Source organism: Brienomyrus brachyistius, unplaced genomic scaffold (genome assembly GCF_023856365.1).
Source record: "Brienomyrus brachyistius isolate T26 unplaced genomic scaffold, BBRACH_0.4 scaffold38, whole genome shotgun sequence".
In the NCBI taxonomy this organism is placed as follows: domain Eukaryota; kingdom Metazoa; phylum Chordata; class Actinopteri; order Osteoglossiformes; family Mormyridae; genus Brienomyrus; species Brienomyrus brachyistius.
Genome location: NW_026042313.1, coordinates 3,500,897 through 3,521,480, shown reverse-complemented (window position 1 = coordinate 3,521,480; position 20,584 = coordinate 3,500,897). Strand labels below are relative to the sequence as shown.

The following is a 20,584-nucleotide window of genomic DNA, read 5'->3' as shown; positions in this document are numbered from 1 at the left end:
CCCGGCTCGTACGATCCTCGTGTGTGCCACGCCCCCTGATTATCCACGTGTGCTTCCCCAATCATGCCCAGCTGTGTTTTGTTATTTTGCCTTGTCTTTTTCTATATCAGTCCACGTCTTGCCCTGTCCGATGTCCATCATTGATGTTAGCTGAAGTAAGTAATGGCCCGTTCTGCCCGTAGTCGGCTCTCCCTTAATAAATCCCCGCTTTTTGCCTCCCTGCTTCCTTTCTGCCAGCCTGCCCGTCCCCACCCGCAAACTCTGACAGAATGACGGACCCAAGAGAAGAAACTCCGCAGCAGACCGAGGACCGGCATTTCGGTCTGCTGCAAGAGGTATATTATTGGTTAAACCAGCCCGACGTCCAGGAGGACCCGGTAGCATTGGATTTGGCCAGCAAGAGCGACAATCTCCTAATGGAGATGTCCCCACCTGAGGGCATGCACCCTCGGACAGGTGCACGCCAACCTCCAGCGGCTGGTTCAGTGCCTGACTGAGCGGAGGTTGGGGCTGGTCGCACCACGAGTCGCGGAGGCTGTTCCCCAGCCGTCCATCATGCCAGACTTGGCACAGCCTCCTGCAACCACCGTGACCCGAAGGCGGAAGAGGAGAAAGCCGGCGATCGCCTCGTCGATCGTCCTGGGGGCGTGCGTGCTCGTCCCCGCTTCCCTTCCTGCTGGTGATCGAGAAGCACTCCCGATCATCCGGAAGTCACCACCGCCGCTAAGCTGCCTTCACGGGCAGCTTCCCCGTCCTGGGAACATGTCTACCCGCCGCGGAGCTACCGCTGCCATTCGAGCGGTACATCTTCCGGCCAGCGCGGCTGGCCAACAAAGGGGCCGACGCAGTAAGGGATGCTATCCCGAGAATCCCCAAGACTCTTAAAGGGGCAGCGCCCGTTTTTGCGGCGCTTACGCTGCCTGTCCCGCCAGCACCTGTCCTGCCTGTCCCGCTGGCGCATGATCTGCCACCTCCACCCGCTGCAGCAGCTACGCCTGAGGCCCCTCAACCTCCGGCACCTGCTGCAGCTACGCCCGAAGTCCCTCAGCCTCTGCCCGTGGCTCCACCCATGCCTGTGACTATAACCCCTATGGCTCATCCCTCCACCTCCAGTCCCCGAGGAGGTCCCAGACAACCCGACCACTGCTCCTTCCTCCTTGGAGGTAGAGGAGCTTGAGTGGGACCCCTCGGGGACCTCCCTAGTGTCTTCCCTGCCCTCGCCCCGGCAAGTTCGACCCCAGCATAGACCCCCCATGTCTGTCCCGGAAGGGGAAAGGACACAGGTGCAGGGTTAGGGTCCCACCCGCCCTGCTCCCTGGCTCACCCTCGCTCGCCTTAGCTAGGGCTTGGGGGGGTGCCTGCTGGTTCTAGGGCTCCGGGTCGGCGGTCACCTACAGGTTCCCCTCCAAAGCTTCGTCACCCTGCCTCGGTCCCGCCTCCGACTCCTCATCGGTCGCCTACGGGTTACCCTGCTGTGGCTCCTCCGTCGCCTGCGGGTCCCCCCACTCCAGCGCGTCGGGAAGTCGCCTGGGCCAGCTGAGGCCTTGCTGTCACCTGCTGTGGCTCCCCCTCCCTCCTTCCCTGGTGCCCCCTCCGACTTCCTCCTCATCCCCTTCGCCTGTCCCTCGCCCTGGCTCCTCAGCCCCTCTGAGGTTCCCTCCTGCTCCGGCCTCCCAGTCACCTGCGGCCGCTCCATCTGCTGCCCGTCGCCCGCTGGGGCTCCCTTGGGCTCACCTTGGTCCCCCATCCTTTCCTCCTAGGTCTCCCGTCTTTGTCCCTCCTGTGTTTATTCCTCATCCCTTTGTTCCGCCTTATCCTTCTGCTTCTCGTCCCTTTGTTCCCATGTTCACTCCCGACCCTTTCGTTTCGCCTGTTCCCTCAGTGTTTCCCTTCCTTGTCTGTCTGTCCGCGTTCCCTGTCCTGTGCCAGCTCCTGTCCCAGTGCCTATTCTGTGTTTCAGTTTTGTTCCCTGTGCCCCATTAATGGTCTTGTTTTCTAGGTCCTCTATCCCCGGTCTCGTCTCGTCCATCGCCTCCCCTGAAGCGCGCCTTTGGGGGGGGGAGGTTCTGTCATGCCCGGCTCGTACGATCCTCGTGTGTGCTACGCCCCCTGATTATCCACGTGTGCTTCCCCAATCATGCTCAGCTGTGTCTTGTAGTTTTGCCTTGTCTTTTTCTATATCAGTCCACGTTTCACTCTGTCCGATGTCCGTCATTGATCTTAGCTGAAGTGAGTAATGTTCTATTCTGCCCGTAGTCATCTTTCCCTTAATAAATCTCTAATTTTCCCTGCTTCGTCCTTCCTTGCCTCCTTCCTGCCAGCCTGCCCGTCCGCACCCACGAACTCTGACATAACCCAGACGGAGACTTGAACTTGCTCTTGCATATTTAGAAGACACTACACAATTATCTCAATGTACTGCAATCTTCCTCCTCTATCCACCCTAGAAGATTGACTTTGAAACTTGGGGACAGGTATCCTTATTGTACAACCTGTTTGTAAGTAAATGAAAAGAATCATCACATAATATACTATGGGCAAATGGATTTGCCAAAGAATATATCAGAGGAAGAATGGTCAGGAATATACTCTTCAGTTCAAACCCAAACCATAAACACACATTCTAAATTCCCGCTGTACAAATGGATAACCAGATGATATATTACTCTAACAAGGTTGGACCACTTTAACCCTAATATTCTTGACACTTGCGTTAAATGTAACTGCCAAAAAAGTTCTTTAATTGCATGTGGGAGTGCCCCCAGATGGGCTGTTTTTGGGAAAAGATTCTGGATTTTTACGGTCAGATAATTGGCAAAAAAGTTTCTCTTTACCCTAAATTATGTTTATTGAAGATTTATTAAGATGGCTTTGCGACCTCTAAAAATGTAAGGTACTTACTCAACATCTGCTTTTTGGAAACCGATATATAGCCTGTTCATGAAAGAAACAATTTGTGGAATTTCACAATGGTTGAAAGAAATGTCTTCCTACTTTGCTTTACAGAAGATAAGTTATACATTTATATTTACTTTAGTTCTGCAGACAAAAAGAGCTAGGGAAGGGTCCAGGTATTTGAAAGAAAAAATTACACTGGTATTCTCTGTTTAACTGGAGCTAATTTAGGTTGTATGTTGTTGGGTATGTTTTAATATTTAGCTTTCAAAAATTAAAGAATAAGACAGACTGCATACTTATTTTAAAGTGCTTTTCTTACCATATATACAAATCTATAAGGCCTATTGTCGGGGTCTAGCTGCAGACACCTGTAGAGTGGAGCTCCACCGGAAGTCACCTCCACAGGAAACATGTGATCTTTAAGGACATAAAGTGGAGCTCCAGTTAGGGTTAGGGTTAAGGTTAAGGTTAGGGTTTATATGCTGTAACACAGAGTTGAGGTCATGTGTTTCCTGTGGAGGTGATGTATTTCCGGTGGAGCGCCACTCTATGGGCATCTGCAGCTGGACCCTTGTCGATCGGGAGGGGTTCCTCCTGATATGTGGTGGGGGAAGAAGAGGAGATGGAGACGGCTCCCAGGAAGATCGCCGGCTTGCCCTCTGGTCTCTGATCTTTCTGTTGTCAGCGGAGGTCGGGCCATTTCAGAGAGGCTAGACAGCGGATCGGAGCATTTACCGCTGGGGAGCGGTACCAGTCGGGTCCTTACCTCTGTCACCCTCCTTAACAGCTGCTGGAGATTCTCACACACCTTGGTTACCAGGGGCGCATTCCCGGGCGAGGACATCTCCTGCAGGATGGCTAGTTCCTGCACTACGGGGTCAGCCTGGACCTCGGGCTGATTCAGCCAGTAGATGACAGGTATTGACTCTCGCTCAGCTGACGCATCTCTGTTTAGAGTCTTGTCATTCTGTCACGATCGCTGGGTGAGCAGGGAGCAGGGAATCAGGATCCAGATGTCATTGACGGAACTGGGGATACATACTCTGATGTGAACTTAAATACAAATAAAACATATTGAAACAAGAAGAAACAGCTGGTAATATCGGGATTTCACACGAGGTAAATGAGGGGGCGTGGCACATGGGAGGAGCAGATGATAGGATCATGAGACCTATTATACAGTGACTTGTAAAAGTATTCAACCCCATTGGAAGCCATTATTGTCCGGAGTATAATATATATACACTATTTTCTTAAACAACATTTGAAAATTGTTTTGCTGCCATGACTTTCCAAACGCCAAAATAAGTCAGTTGTCTACTAACATTGAAAACATAAAAACAGAAACCTGATATGTGCTGTTTGTGAAGGTATTCAAAACTCTGTGTTTTGGAAGCTCCAGGTTTACTCAAATGCCAAATTACTCACAAACAAAGGTGACGGTTATGAGACCAAAATTTGGTACAACTTGTGACTTCTGATGTAAGGTTTTTCTCTGGATATAAAAACCAACCTTTGGAAGGGCTATTGTCTTTGTTGGGCAAACACTGTCACATTGCAGGAAGGACGGAGGCAAGAATCGGGGAAAAACCAAGGGGCTTTATTAAAGTAAAACACACCGTGACGGGCAAAAGAAAAGGGATCACGAGGCCTCAGAACTGGCCAGGGAGAACTAGGGGGCAGAGGGCACATGCAGGCAGCAGGATCACACATGGAACAGTACAATGACTGGACTGGGGAGCTCAGGACAAGGAGGCACTATATACACCACAGCTGAGGAGCAGATGAGAAGCACATGGGATCATCCACACGAGGGCTGAAATGAGAGGCAGGGTTAAACAAGGAACGCTAATTAGCCACACCACTGGGAACACAGGGGGAAAAGGCATGCGGGGCGTGACAATCACTGCAAAAATGAAGATAAAAGAGCAGTCTGCTGACGTGAGAAGTCATGGAAATGCACAAGGCAGGAAATTACTATAAAAATATGAAAGAGTTTGAATGTCCTGTTAAGCCCTCTAGGATCCATCATCAGAAAGTGGAAGGCTCATTACAGCACCCAGACCCTTACTAGCATAGGCCTGCCCTCAAAACTCAGCTTCAGAGCAAAACGACTTCAAAGAGGCATGTGTAGCGTAAAACTGACAATGCCCATGCATCAAGAAACATCATACTGTACTCACAGTGAAAAATGGTTTTTGGGTGGCAGCATCATGATATGGGGACGTTTTCATGTGCTGGGACTGAGAATCTTGTCAGAGTTGAAAGGACAATGGATGGTCACAAATACCACACAATATTGCAGGAGTACTTATTCCTGTCTGCTATGAATCTACGCCTCAGGAGAAGATTCGTATTGCAACATGTTAATACCCTAAGCATAAGGCCAAAGTGACACTGGAATGACTTAAAAACAGAAAGGTGAATGTTTTGGAATGGCTGAGTCAAATCCCTATTGAGAATATGTGGCACTATTTGAAAACTGCTGTCCACAGGTGCCATCCCACCAACCTAGAGGATCTCTATAAATTTGGCCAAGAAAAATGGGGAAGAATCATTCCTGGTATTTGTGCATATTAATATAATATAATATAATGCACATACTTAACTCAGGACCCACAGATGTGGTGAGGCTGGGCTTGAACCAACAATCTTCTGATTACAGGCTCAGAGGCTTAGCCCACTGAACCACATGCTGCCGAAACTGAAAAGGTAGCTACTATAATCTTAGTGTATATGAAATTAACACAGGCCAAAACACAAAATACACAAACTATCAGATGATACAACTAAGTCAAATCACAATCCAAAAGAATTTCAATTCCAAGATCAAAATTTAACATAAATATTTGAAAAGCACAATAATACGCTCTCCCACACAAAACAGTCCTTAAACTGCAGACAAAATGGTTTTTATTCATCTGATTAGCAGGAAACCCCATCCATCCATTTTCTAAACCGCTTATCCTACTGGGTCGCGGGGGGTCTGGAGCCTATCCCGGAAGCAATGGGCACGAGGCAGGGAACAAGCCAGGATGGGGGGCCAGCCCACCCAAAAGAATTAAGGCTGTTATTGCAGCAAAAGAGTTCTCAACAAAATATTAATATATATAAGGGTTTAATACTTATGTAAAGACTTAATTCTGGGGGTTCTTCTTCAAATATCTACAACAAATGGTTTATTTTGACTTTGGAAATGTACTGTTAAAGCAAAATAGTTCACAATAAAAATACTGAATAGAGAAATATGTGTACAAATCTTTTGTCATGCAGAAAATAATAGACTTTCAGGGTGTTGAATACTTTTTGCAAACCACTATATTTTTCTTTTCACATTCTCATTTAAAAAGTGTAGTCAAACAAAAGCAAAACACCTTTATGACCTATCTGAAACTTGTTTTATAAAAAAATGTTCTAAAGCTAACATTAGTTCAATTTTAAAAAGTATAAAATTTGATTTGTATTAGTTTTTTATTGAAGTTACATGTTGTCAATATATTATTAAATTTATGTATTACTTTATAACTGTTACAAAATATTTATTTTGAACACAAATACATATTACACTTTCATAATACTTTGTTACATACTTTCCATTGATATGTTCTTTATCATATGTACTACAGGCTAACTATATTTTTAAATTACCTCACTAATAAGGCATACACACACGGTCATCAGCGACCCCCCTGTTGGTTTTTAACACCGAAACAGAACATCCTTTACAACAGAAATAATTGCTTTTGAGACAAAATCAACAAACGGGAGTAGCTTATGACGTGTCTATTAAAAAAACTTGTTTATAAGACCATATAATGTGAACAATGTTCTCGGTTTAATTCAGGAAACTGACAGAACGAGTTCGCCATTTTGAGTCTCTGTCGTTCATAAGTAAAACTGACGCAGAGCCAAAATGGCGCTACTGCTGAACGCACTACGTCGTAAAGACCGACACTGAACGACAACTGTCAAAACCAATGAAAACTGTTCTTATTCATTCAACTAACCAGTAAAAATCGATGGGTGGGATCATTAAGGTATCGTTTCAAAATGGCAGACGGTTATTTTTTTAAAAGGAGCTGTAATACAAACGAGTGTAGTATTTTCTGTAAAAATATTTAGAACGTATTTTCATTAACTGTGTTATAGTTTTAGCGGTTTAAAAAGTGCTTCATAGTGTGTACACGGCGGACAGTGCAAAAATGAAGGGCAAAGAAAGATCGCCGATGAAAAAGCGCTCACGGGTTCTGGATGATATACGCGATAAAGGAGGAAGCCACCCTGCGAGCAAGAAAATAGCGACTATTTCTGTTTCTGGGTGCAGTAATAACGGTAACAGTTCGTCAAAAAGCGAGGGCAGCTCGACGCGACGGAGTTTACTGGGCGAAAAGAGGGATTTCGACGGACACGCTTCTGGCCGAACCGGGAGTAACCACAGCTACACCAGCCCCGTTGCGAGCTCTAGCAGTAAGAATCACAATCCGAGCCTTTCCCTCGATCCCCTCACAACGAGGAGCACTTCCCGTGTGGAGCAACGGCCTCCGCTCGCTGCTGCGGAGAGTGAGTACAAAACGCTAAAAATCAGTGAGCTGGGTTCCCAGTTGCACGACGAGGAGGTCGAAGACGGGCTATTTCACGAATTTAAGAAATTCGGCGATGTGAGTGTGAAAATAAGCCGGATTAACGATGAGAGGGTGGCTTTTGTGAACTTTCGGAGGCCTGAAGATGCCAAGGCTGCGAAGCATGCCCGCGGGAGGCTAGTTCTTTATGACCGCCCATTAAAAATTGAAGCTGTGTACGTTAATAGGAGGAGAAGTCGTTCTCCTGTAGAGAAGGACCCTTATGTTGTTGTGCCAGGGCATAGACATTTGCACACACAGAGACCATTGTCACCCACTACTCTTGGGTACAGAGACTACAGGCTACAACAGTTAGCACTGGGCCGTCTTCCACCTCCACCTCCTCCACCTTTGCCCAGAGATTTAGAGAGGGAACGGGAATACGCCTTCTATGAAGCTAGGGCACGTCCAGCTTATATTGCTGAAAGGGCTGCTTTCCGTGAAGAGGAGTTTATTTCCCCTGAGGATGACCAAAGAGCTAACAGAACTCTCTTTCTGGGTAACCTTGACATCAGTGTCACTGAGAATGACCTTAGGAGAGCCTTTGACCGTTTCGGTGTTATAACTGAGGTGGACATCAAAAGGCCCAGCCGTGGACAAAGTAGTACTTATGGTTTTCTAAAATTTGAGAACTTGGATATGGCACATCGTGCTAAGATAAACATGTCTGGCAAAGTGGTAGGCCGCAACCCTATTAAGATTGGTTATGGCAAAGCCACACCCACCACTCGCCTTTGGGTTGGAGGCCTTGGGCCTTGGGTTCCCCTGGCAGCCCTGGCTAGAGAATTTGACCGTTTTGGCACCATTAGGACGATTGATTACAGAAAAGGGGACACATGGGCCTACATTCAGTATGAGAGTTTGGATGCTGCACAGGCAGCCTGCACCCATATGCGGGGCTTTCCCCTTGGAGGCCCAGAAAGACGACTCCGAGTGGACTTCGCTGACACAGAGCATCGTTACCAACAACAGTTTCTGCAGCCCCTGCCCCTCCCACACTATGACCTTGTGGCAGAGTCTTTTGTCCACAGGGGTGCACCCGAGGCCTTACGAGTCAGGGAGCGAACTCCACCACCTTTGCACTTCAGAGAGAGGGAACTCTATCCAGGTGTTGATTGGACTTCACCCCCAGTACGTGAGCGAGTTCGAGCAGCAGCATTTGAGCCTCTCGATCACCTAGAGCGGGAGCGGCGGCCACGGGAGTCTTGGTCACTGGAGCGGGAGCTGCAAGGCCGAGATGCATCTCGCAAGCGACGTCTCTTGGAAGATAATCGACACCTGGAGCCATCTCCAGACAGTAGCGAAAGGATGGGTCGCCGGCGTCACTGTCTCTCATTGGAGCGTAGTCCTGGTGGCAGCAGCAGGGATGAGGGTCATCTCAGTGACTCAGACCAACCCTTACGCTCTGACAGAACTACTCCAGCTCGGGAGCGCCATGATAGTCTGGACCATGTCCCTGGTGAGAAAAGACAAAAGAATCATACACTGCCAGAGGTGGCGAGTTCTAGTGGTTGCTCTACCGCCTTTGCTGAGCGGAAGAGGAAAGTTGGTGAGACTAGCAAAAATATGACTAAGAAGGAACGCCTCGACCTCCTGGGAGTTTCCTCCAAGAGTAACCAGGCAGCTAAGCAAGATGGTAGTGGACAAAAGTTGACTTTGGCCTGGCAGGGCATGCTCCTGCTGAAGAACAGTAACTTTCCCTCCAGCATGCATCTTCTGGAGGGGGACCTCAGTGTAGCTACCAGTCTCCTCCTTGACAGCACTATTGGGGAGCAGGTAGCCCAGCTGAAAATTACCCAACGCCTTCGTTTAGATCAGCCCAAGCTGGATGAGGTGACACGACGAATCAAGATGGCTGGTCCTGGCGGTTACTCTATACTTTTGGCCATTCCAGGAAACACAGATGACAGTTCATCACAGGACCAGGCAGCCTCCACCCAGAGGCCTCTGCGTAACCTGGTCTCGTACCTCAAGCAGAAACAGGCAGCTGGAGTCATCAGCCTGCCAGTGGGTGGCAGTCGTGACAAGGACAACATGGGAGTACTTCATGCTTTTCCTCCTTGTGATTTCTCACAGCAGTTCTTGGATTCCTCAGCTAAAGCTCTTACTAAAACGGAAGAGGACTACCTGGTGATGATCATTGTCCGAGGGGCATCATGATACCTCAAAAAATGCACCAAAAATATATCGTATGGAAAAATGTCCTGTACCAGTAACACTTGCATGTATTCTTCTGTATTATTGGATATCTTTACAGGTGGGGTTAGGTTTTTTTTTTTTTTTTTTTTTTTTTATTGTTTTGGCTAAATCTTTCTGAGAACATAGGTGACACACATACAAGAATCTGAATAGGATGAGGTTGTTTAGAGTACAGTTGTAAGTTAGTCATCAGTTGTAATTGATTTTTATCGGATATGTATGAACTAAAATCTGGTGTCTTTCACAAAAGTTCCAAAAGCCTGAATATTTGCAAGTGTATATTAATCCATTTAATAGAATATATTTTAGTTTTAATTTTTTATGATGAGGTGAGGTTCCCTGTCGCCACCAAAATGATCCCTGTTGCATGTGTATTCCAGTTGTCTACAATGGTTTCAGATCTTTTTAGCCAACAGTAGCTATTAAGGAAATTGCATCTAAGGATTTCTTTTGATAGCTACAGTGCATTGACCCCATTGTATGAACGGTTTCATCCATGGAGTTTGGTTCTTATTTGTCAGTCAGTTTAAGTTCAGTGTTAAAAAAAGGTTTTAATGTTTCAATCTTAAATTGTCGAATGGTGTGATAAAAGCTATGAAGCTTTGGTGCCTCCCTTGAGAGTGCATGTTGCTTTTAAAAAAAAATAAAAAATCAGTGTTTTTAGTCTAATTAGCAGTCTGTTTCCCTTATGCCTAAGGACCAGATTGCTGTAGTCAGTCAAGTGATTGCCTTCATGATAACATCAGCTGTATAAAATAGCACTAGAATGATATCAAGATCAATATGAAAAAACCAGCGACTAGCTTATGGTTATGTGGATAGATGAATATGACGGATTATATCTTAATCCTAGTTATTCATGTGGATTTCAAGGAAACTGATGAGCTTCACTTCTTTTCTTCCTTGTCCTGTCATTGGTTTTGGGCTTGGCACCAGTAACATAGAAGTAAAAGGTTTTGAGTGTTGAGATGAGCACTGGAATTTTTAAGACCATGTTCACATGTTTCAAGCCTATTTTATTTTTCCCAAAACAGTGTTTTTAAATGTTGTGTATAATTTTTCTTCTGATGTTTGTATGTATGTATATTTTTCCATTTACAACAAAGATAAAAATGTTAGACTCAGACAGAAATAGTTATATTTATTTTCTGTGTAAAGATGGCAAAATAGTATCTGCCATAGATTATGTGCCCTTTAACTATAAATTGACTACAGTAGCTTTTTTAATCCAGGTTTCGTTTGGATAGTAATATAACTGTGTTTAAGATTTTATGAGATCAGAGTATAAAAAAATTATTTGGACTTTTCATAATTGTCATGATAATCACAGGAAAACTCGGGGGTCTTTTTGATATCTGCATAACTAGATATTTACCAAATGTTGATGATATTTGTATTAACAGTATGTTTACCTTAAATGAGAAAAAATGGTATAATTAGGGCTTTTACAATGAATACGGGAAAGTAGTTTTTGAAAAAAATAATAATTTTAGTTTTGTAGACCAGTTGAAATGGATGAAATTGGCATTTATTTTTCTGAAAGTGTCAGTGTGAAAAGTGAAAGTGTTCCATTTTATTCTTATGTTTTGACCCTTTTTGACCGCTATTTATGGTATCCTTAATATCACTTTACAGATTTACAGCATTTGAGTTTTAGATGTTGGCAGGTAATTGGTCCATAAAACTGGCTACTTAGTGACGATTATTCTAATCTAATTCTAATAATCTGCTTCAGTTTAAATTTGAAATGCTGGTATTTGGCTGTGCTGTATGATAGTTGACCATTTTAAATACACCAAACACCACAGACCTAGGGGTTTAAATGAATAGATGTAATAAGAAATCTAACATTTGTTTTGAAGTTGAAATGTTCTTTTCTTCAAATCTGTTATAGTTTGAGATGTTTTATTTTCAGAAGCAAAACATGCAGCACAGTGCATTTTCTACATTTGTCATTGTGATGTGCCCATATGCAAATTCTTTGAAAACCAAGGATTATCATTCTGTTTCTCTTAGGGCGCCGATTATTTTTATTCGTAATAGTTAATTTCTAAAATAGAAATTAATAGGATATTTTATATTGAGGACACAATTGAAGTTATTGCAGCTGTTGCCCAGAATGACTACTAGTTCTGGATTTAGTTTTAAAAATTTAAATCTAAACGATGTCCTTCATGATTTCCTGATGTTCCTGTTTTTTTTTTATTTTGTTTTTTTTCCCTGAACTGCTGTAAACGTAGACCTCTAAGTGGTTGTGTGATAAGTTTCAGGATGTCCTAATGCTTGCATGCTCATTTAATGTAATTTTGTTGTTGGTGCCATTGCCCACACTTACTTCTGAACATGATAATCTTTGTCGGTTTCTATCAAACAGAAATTGTTCTATGTTTGTTTAAAAGGGGAATCATTTACTTATTTTGTTTTTGCAAAAAGGAAACGCTAGACTGGATGCAGTGTCACCTCGCACATGGACCTTCATGTGTCCGGAGACACAAACGCTCTTGTAAAAATGCAGGAGCTATTCATATGTGGAGGGGCCATCAGCTTTCCATGTCATGTTGTGCATTTTACACAGAGGGCAGCTTATAAGTTCTGTAACTGATTTTGTGATGCCAGTTCTCATGTTAAGTGGACACTTAAATTTTTTTTGCTTTGTGCTGTGTACACCTGATGTCTGGGGAGAATGGAAACCATCTGCACTCACAGCTGAGAAGTAACATACACGCAGAAAAAAGTGCATTGGCACTCATTTTGTCTCAGTATAAATAAATTTTCTTTAAGGGAAAAATGTTTCTGCCTTGGAAATGAGTTGAAGACAACTTATGACCCTTTTTGTTATGTTTGGAAGGAGTTGTTTCCCCACCTTAAATGGCACGTTTCATTCAAGAGAAAAAAAATACTTCTGCAGTTCAACATGCAGAGGAGAGTGAAAAGGAAAGTCAGTGAAAAGGGAAAAGTCATCATTTATCTCTGTGTTGCTCATCCATGTCTGCCCCTTTCCTTTTTTTTTCCAAAGGAGTTCCTGATTGGCTCACTGTAAATTGATCTCAGCTTTTCTCACCGCCATACCTCTCCATGGAAAGGGAGGGGCTGGTTAACTGGTGCTTGCACTGCATGCCTTTTGGCAGGAAACATCCTGTTTTGCTATGAGTGGCTGCAGGAAGCTTGTTCATGCAAATCAGGAGCATGGGGTGGAGACAGCCCTCAGTGTTTCTGCTGGTGCCTCTGCCTGGGCAGTTCACCTATATGATTTGCCTCAGGTTTGTCAACCACGTTCAAGGTTTGGGCCTAATGTGTCCTTGCGTTCCTTACACAAGCAAGTGAGGGATTTGTCATCTGTACATGCAAAGGTCTTGTGGGGAACTGTCCTGGCACCGGTCAGTTTTAATGGAGAGTTTCTCTCCCACAAACGACAAAGTGATGCGGATTTGAACACCTAAGTCTGATTCAGAGGAACAGTTATTTCTTTTCAAGTTTGTTTGTTTTCTCGTTATTATTTGATTCAATTTTCCCCAAGCTATTGGAAGGAAGAGGATTTTCCCCAGTATCAGGGCTAGGAATTTGTTTACCCTTTCCTGTTTCCATTGTTTGATTACAAGGGACGGAAGGAAGGAAGAGCTCCAAGTGGAGTTTTGGGAGTCCATGTATTCAACCTCTGCTGTTTCTATAGCAGCTCCAACATGTGGGGCTTCCATCATTCCATCATCCTGTTCACAAATGTTTGTCTCTTGAAAAGAGGAAATCGACCACTGCGAAAAACTTAAAAGGATTATTTTTTATTCCATAGTTGCACTGCTGTACTAAACAGGGATACATGTTCTTATTTTGCACAAATTGTGATTCAACCAGGAAGTTTTTATCACCCGTCCTTGAGGATACCCTTGCCACACCTTCCAGGTTAGGTAGTGTTCTGCTCTGAGCCCTCTGGAGCTGCTGGTCCTTTAGGAACCTGCTCACTGCTATTTTCTCTGCATGCCTGTAGCTGGAATTCCATCCTCTCTACTGTGGATAGAATCCGGTAAGTTGTGTGCTTTTGTTGGTGCAATGAAAAGAATGGGTAAGTATTGATGACCATTGTCTGTTACTTTGGAAGGAGCACACATTTTGTTATTGGTAAACTGTGTACACTAATTTGCTTATCATTTTGAAAATAGCTTTATTGTAATCTGGTAGGTTTAATCTTTCATTTTTGTATTGGCTTCTTGAATAGTTGTGACAGTTTTTATTTGTTCATACCAGAAACAGAAAGTTAACTACCCTGGGAACCGATGATATGGGGATCCTTTAGAATTAGACCCTACCAAAAATGCAGTTTCTAGGAATCATTGTAGAATTGCATGGAGTGATTTATTTTACAAATTGAATTGCTTTTAATTTGTTGTAATACAGGAAAGCATTTGTTGCACAGCATAAAATACCTATATTTTGTTGGTGATTTAAGGTACCATCACCCAAAAGAACTCCCAACTTTGGTCATGCTATGGTTTTAGTCTGACCTGTGTGTTGCATTGGATTGACAGTAGTGATAGATACATTACTTCGTTGCTACACTAAATTTTTTTGCACAGTATATTGGTGCAGCACTTTCCATCCTGTAAAACAGATAGACTCATGGTGGTAGGTAGCGAAGTCTGCTAGAGAATTGGACACAGGAATGTATAAGTCAAAGAACTAAGCAATTTTTTTTTCTCAAATGTAATTAAAAAAAAAATCTGTAGTTTTTTTATATTCTTGCTTTAACTTCTAGAGGAAAAAGAATGAAAATGGATTTGAAAGTACCCTGTACTTTAGGTACTCTTAGGAGTACTCCTAATGTATAAGAGAACAAGTCTGGGCCCAAACCATTTACAGCTGAGCTCCAGTGTATGACTCCCATCCTGTCTCTGTCTACCACACTAGCTGGTAACAGTATTGTCAATCCTGTGGCCATTTGAGTCACCAAGATGATGTGGCCAAAATGTGCTCAAAGTAATAGGTTTGGAGGGATGTCCCCATTACACACAGACAATACTACATCAGTCCATACCTCTCCACTTTCACCTTGGTTTTGTTGTAAGAACAGCTGTCAGGTCAGGGATAGAAATTAAACCTTAAAAAGGTGGCCTGAAGCATGTACATTTGTTTACACTTTACAGAATCTTGATAATCTCTTTATAACGAGTGAAGGAATGCTTTATTTTGATATAAAATGCAGTGCTTTGTGATAATGCTTGGAATAATAGGTATACCAATTGAAATCAAATTAATTGAATGATTCACGATTTTACTCAGTGGCCCGTATTGCACGATAGGCTGTCAGAACTGTAATTAGTCATTCCATTGACCCAGGCTGTTCCGACCATGTTTGTTGAGAAAATGTTTCCATTCTCCCAACTAGAAAGGTAAGAAAATACTTTCATTGTGTCTTTATTAACCATAATGGTATAAGTACTGGGGGCATGGTGGTGCAGTGGTTAGCACTGTTGCCTCATACCTCTGGGACCCAGGTTTGAGTCTCCACCTGGGTAACATGTGTGTGGAGTTTTCATGTTCTCCCTATGTCATGGGGTTTCCTCCAGGTACTTCCCCCCACAGTCCAAAGACAAGCTGAGGCTAATTGGAGTTACCAAATTGCCCATAGGAATGCATGTCTGAGTGTATGGTGTGTGAGTGTGCCCTGTGATGGGCTGGTCCCCCGTCCTGGGTTGTTCCCTGCCTCATGCCTTTAGCGGGAGAACATTTCAAGCTGGATTTAAGGAAGCACTTCTTTACGCAGCGTGTAGTCAGAGTATGGAATAGCCTTCCTGATAATGTAGTGCAAGCTGAATCCTTGGGTTCCTTTAAATCAGAGCTAGATAAGATTTTAACGACTCTGAGCTATTAGTTTAGTTCTCCCCAAGCGAGCTTGATGGGCCGAATGGCCTCCTCTCGTTTATATAGTTCTTATGTTCTTATGTTCTTATGCCCATAGCTTCCGGGATAGGCTCCGGACCCCCCGCGACCCAGAAGGATAAGCGGTTTGGAAAATGAATAGATGGGTATTAGGGGGTTGCTCTTGTTTCAGTCCATAGAGGATAGCAAGATTTTCAGAACCGTACTTACATACTTATTTTTTCTACAAACAGTAAAATAGTAAAACTTTGTGACCACTACGAAAGAGAAAATGAAACTGCGCATAAATTTTCGCAGATGTGCATTTATTTTAAGAAAGATACACATTGCCAAGTGCATGCACAGGGCAGTAATGGTGTAAAATATTTATTCAAAACCATATACTTGAACCACAACCAAAATAGAAAAATGACATATTGTTTTGGCAGTAAAGCAGCCTTTCATTGGGTCATGATCATGTTCTCAGGTGTCTGACATTCTCCCCCCTTGTGTTCTAGGTCATGCGTTTCCCAGTACTGGAATATCATGGGCTCACCTACAATTCTGGGTAAAGTACTTGAGATTACAGCCCTGTTCAGTCTGTTTCCACATGTTCCACACATATATAAAATAAGAAAAAAAACCTTTATACTACAGAAAACTAAAATCGAGTTATATAACAAGGGAACTGATGTGTACTTCTTCCAGTCTTCTAAATTGTTTTTCTTTCTGTGAAACATTCTCTCAGGTATTGATTTTAATTTGCTGGGGTAAGGCATAGTATCTATCATCAAAACTGAAACTGCATTTTGGTGAGTACAAGCCCATTCTTTTTTTCATGCATATATCTTTGTAGTTTGGTATTTTCAAAGTTTGATGTTGAAGTGTGTGCATTTATCTTTGTAAATAAAAGTATTCTTCTGGAAGACTGTTTGGTTATTTTAATTCGTTCTTTCTGCCTTTTACTGTATTATTACTGTGCCGATTATCCAAAGCAGGACCTTAACAAGCTGGTCCATAGCAGGAGACAAATGGATCACTTAGAGATGCCGTTTTGTGTAACCACCCATTTTTGAACTTTTGGGGTAAGTGGAGAAAATTCAAACTCCATTCACACAGAATTAGGGTGAGAATCAAACCTAGAAAAATCTACAGTGCGAAACACACATGCACTTTGTGCTCTGAGGTACTGACTAAATTATTCTTAAATGTGGCTTCATAAAATTAAGATTGCAAGTAATTGTGCAAGCCACTATAAGTACCATATTAGAGCACAATTTGCTACATGCAAATTGCAAAATTTCATAGCCATTCAATGAGTGTTCTGACCTAAAGGGCAAACTCCACTACATATTTTAATGGAGATTAAAATTATAAGTTTGTACATAATAAAATATGTATATTTGAGTGTATATTTCCATTAGTTACATGTGAAATTAATATGAAACAAAAATAGTAAATGATACATGCCAATAAGCAATTGAAGAGACACCCAGTCTTGATACTATGTCAAAGGTAGGATGACCACCTAATCCATCTCGGAGGGCGTTAGGACAAGGTTTGCAAACTACCATTTCAGTTATAAAGACCTGGATTTCACTTTGGCATTGAGTTCTTGCTATGTGCTGATTGGTCAGTGTCCTATAATCATACATGTGTCACTAATGTTAATGTGAAACAGCCAGATGAGTCTTTCAATCAAGGAAACAAACCAGTAGGAACACAAGAAGAGTTGAACTAATTAGTCAAACACAGGAGCCTTTCAGTTTAAAAGTAGTTTGTAAAACCTGAAGTAGCTCATAGTGTCCCTCCTGAAATGGAGTAGGTCGTCACTTTTGTCAAAGGTAGCATTATAAAAGAGTTTAAAGAAATCACAATCTATTAAACACATTACAGGAAGGAAACCTCACTTAAAATAACCTAAGATACTTTGATGGTTTTGTTTGCCACTGGATGGCAGAATAACACAAAGCACTGTAGGCTAAAATTGAAAAAAATCATATCAATCTCTTCAGCATACATTTAAGACTATTCTCGTCCTTTAAAATGCCATGCAAAATTTGAATTTCTTGATTTCAGCCTGGGGAATCCTACCTTGAATTATTGTAGAAAATGTGCCATATATGTGCATCTACATGATTACACTGGACAATTTAGGGAGACCTGTCCATTTACCTGCATGGTTTTGGACTATTGGATGACACAGTACACAGAAGAAACCCACACAAACATGGGGAAATATGTCAACAAATCTCATAGAGAATCAAGGGTAACCCTAACCCTTACATGTTCCATGCTGTTTATCAAGGGTGATTATGGGTGTGTACTGGCAGTAAAACCTCTATTGCTTTCTAACAAAACAACTTTTTAATATATGATTTTGGTAAATATCTGTTTCACCTAAGAGTTGAATGGTAGCGGGTTTTGAGACTCTTCTGGAGAAGGGAGTGTGTTTTTAGCTCCATTAAGAAATTCTAATACGGAAATCATCTCCACATATACAGCTGAAGCTAGATTTATTTGGCCATATAGTTGAAAACATAAAAAGCATCACACATTGAATTTCTGAAACCCACATTTTGGAGAATTAAGCATGACAACATATCTTGTTAATTCATGAGAATACATATAGTAAGGTTATATTAAAATCTATATAAAATGTGTTTTATTAATGTTTTTTATTAATTAGTGTCCTGTCTTAATATTTACAATAATGCATTTTTTATCTCACTAGAACTTTTTAGGATTACCTAATTGTCCTTTTGTACTGTATCTTATTAAAGAAAATGTTTTGGTTTCACTTGTAAAATATTTTGAAGTCTGTACATATTTAATTAATGTGAATTTCAACATACCACTGAACACCTGAATAAGGATTTCAGAAAAATGTTAAGAACAGCTGCCATGGCAGTTTGGTTGAAGTTCTAAATATGCGTCATAATCGAAGACCTAGATGCAAATTAAATGCATGACATAACCTTACCACTACTAAACTTAAGTGTTTAAGGAAATGTATCAAATCATGTTAAATAACATTAGGCTAAAAAACTTGGAATTTAATCGTTATATGAACTGTACAATATTATTGATTCATGCAAAAATAAGAAACTTACTTTATGAACCTTATGCTGTTGACCAATAATCAATAAACTAATATCCAAAAAATGTCAAAGGTACAGAACTTCCCATGCAGATAGCACTGCAATGTCCACCAGTCATTTCAGTTTGAAATGTAATCCGATTACTAATCTGTTACTACAGCAACTACTCCATTTGGGTAACAACAGAGCAACAATAAGGATAATGAGGCCAGGTGCTTTTCTAATGGTCCAATTGAAAAGTGCTGAGGTAGCCAAATAAAACACAGCCTTCGAGGTATACTGTGAATTGTATAGCCCATGTTGACTATGCAAACTCTATTGGGAAATATAGGAAAACCAACAGTGCCTAGAGTACAACAGTCATAGGGACGGGAACAAAAGGTAAGCCAAGGAATTTGCACTAAAGGGGAAATTGGTCATTCATGTTTACATCAACTATTAATGGAGGAGTAGTTTGAAACAGGGTGAGTAATTCCCACCTTTTCATGATCATTACTGGAAGACAGTACTTACAGAGGAATAAACTCTTTAAATGACCGCTTCAAACTATGTATCTCTGTGGTTGGTAAAGGCAGTGGAGTGCCATCATTGCTGTATTAGTCTGCTACATTGCAAAATGACTGGTTTTGAGTCATAGTTCTCAGATTGGCCTTTCTCCTGTACTGTGTGTACTCATAGAGTGGCCAGTCACGGGCTGTACTTAAACACAAAATTGTTCATTTAACTTGCGTTGTCAGATGTTATGAAATAGGATGATCTTTTTAGCTTGTATCAGGTGAATATATCTTATAGAGAAATGATGGCTATACTCATCCCTGTTATCTCTTTTGGGGTTTTCCTTTGCAAAAGCGATGAAGCAGTGATTGATTTACACTGTTCCTTGGATCTGACATTACCATGCATGCCACATGTGAAGCTGTCTCAGGGACACTGAGGCAATGGTCTTTCAGGCAGGTTTTTCTTCTGCTCCTGCCACTTCTGTGCAAGGGGTTCCAGGAATAGTGAGACAGAGGACAGCAGGTAACAGACACCAGCCAGATAGAAGGAGCAATCATATGTCTGGGTGTAGTCATAGAGGAAGCCTGTAAAAAGGAACATACAATAACAAGCCTCACAGTGAAATGGGCTAACCCATCCAACAATTCAATGATTAAACTTCACATCTACTACATAATAAACTGACCAGCTGAACAGCATTTATTTTATGCTACTCTTAGAGCGGGAAAGAATCTTTGTTGACAGCAGCAAAGCAAATTGTAGCCAGTAGCACAGACTCTACTGTATGGTGCAAAAAACCATAAAGGTAGAAGGACTGGTTCCACAAGTAACTATGATCCTACATTGTTTTTCCAGAATTGCTTGGCATGTTATTACTGATTCCACGAAGCTGTTATTTACACTGCACACAGTCAAGGGATTGGGTACAGTTCATACAGGAATATCTATCAGCTTAAAGTGTCAATATCACTGAGTTCAGCAGGACTCTCCTTACATTTCACAAGAGTGTAAAAGGCCCCAAAGGTGATTAGGGTTCTTTGAATATTATCATACTATGTTCAAGTATGATTTATAGCACAAAGCATTACAATATGTGTGCTCTATTTGATTATAAATTATTAAAGCACCCTGTTATTAATATAAATTCTTCACATACAGGAAAGCATTTTTCTTTTTTTTCCAGATGAATATTTTACTGGACCCAATACAATACCTATCACAAGATGTTTCAAAATACTAAATCAGACCAACGATTTCTATTCATAACAAACAGTTAATGGACACTTTCAGCTAGTGAGCAACTATGTGAGCAATTACACAGTTTCTAAATTTACTTATTAAAATGATAATCTGTAGTGGTATGACTTTGCAATCTTAGGAATAGCAGACACAGAGTATACCTACTTAAAACAGGAGTAG

The 20,584-nt window shown here is 42.0% G+C and overlaps 2 protein-coding genes across 7 annotated transcripts in view; one reads left to right on the top strand and one right to left on the bottom strand.

Moving 5' to 3' along the window:
- Nucleotides 1–6,928: 6,928 nt before the first annotated feature.
- On the top strand, nucleotides 6,929–16,492 carry LOC125722418 (RNA-binding protein 15-like). The gene is made up of 2 exons (XM_048998573.1): nucleotides 6,929–16,134; nucleotides 16,315–16,492. The coding sequence occupies exon 1, from the start codon at nucleotides 7,101–7,103 to the stop codon at nucleotides 9,675–9,677; it is 2,577 nt and encodes an 858-aa protein (XP_048854530.1). The 5' UTR covers nucleotides 6,929–7,100; the 3' UTR covers nucleotides 9,678–16,134; nucleotides 16,315–16,492.
- slc16a4 (solute carrier family 16 member 4) overlaps nucleotides 15,872–20,584 on the bottom strand; it is a 38,332-nt gene continuing 33,619 nt past the window's right edge. For all 6 annotated transcript variants that reach the window (XM_048998579.1, XM_048998574.1, XM_048998575.1 and 3 more), the window contains one exon: nucleotides 15,872–19,749. In XM_048998579.1, coding sequence (XP_048854536.1) covers nucleotides 19,589–19,749 — 161 coding nt within the window. In that variant the 3' untranslated portion in view covers nucleotides 15,872–19,588. The remainder of the gene's footprint in view (nucleotides 19,750–20,584) is intronic.

Bases quoted from the DNA above. Each gene is read 5' to 3' on its own strand.
- LOC125722418 (XM_048998573.1), top strand. From the start codon at position 7,101: ATGAAGGGCAAAGAAAGATCGCCGATGAAAAAGCGCTCACGGGTTCTG.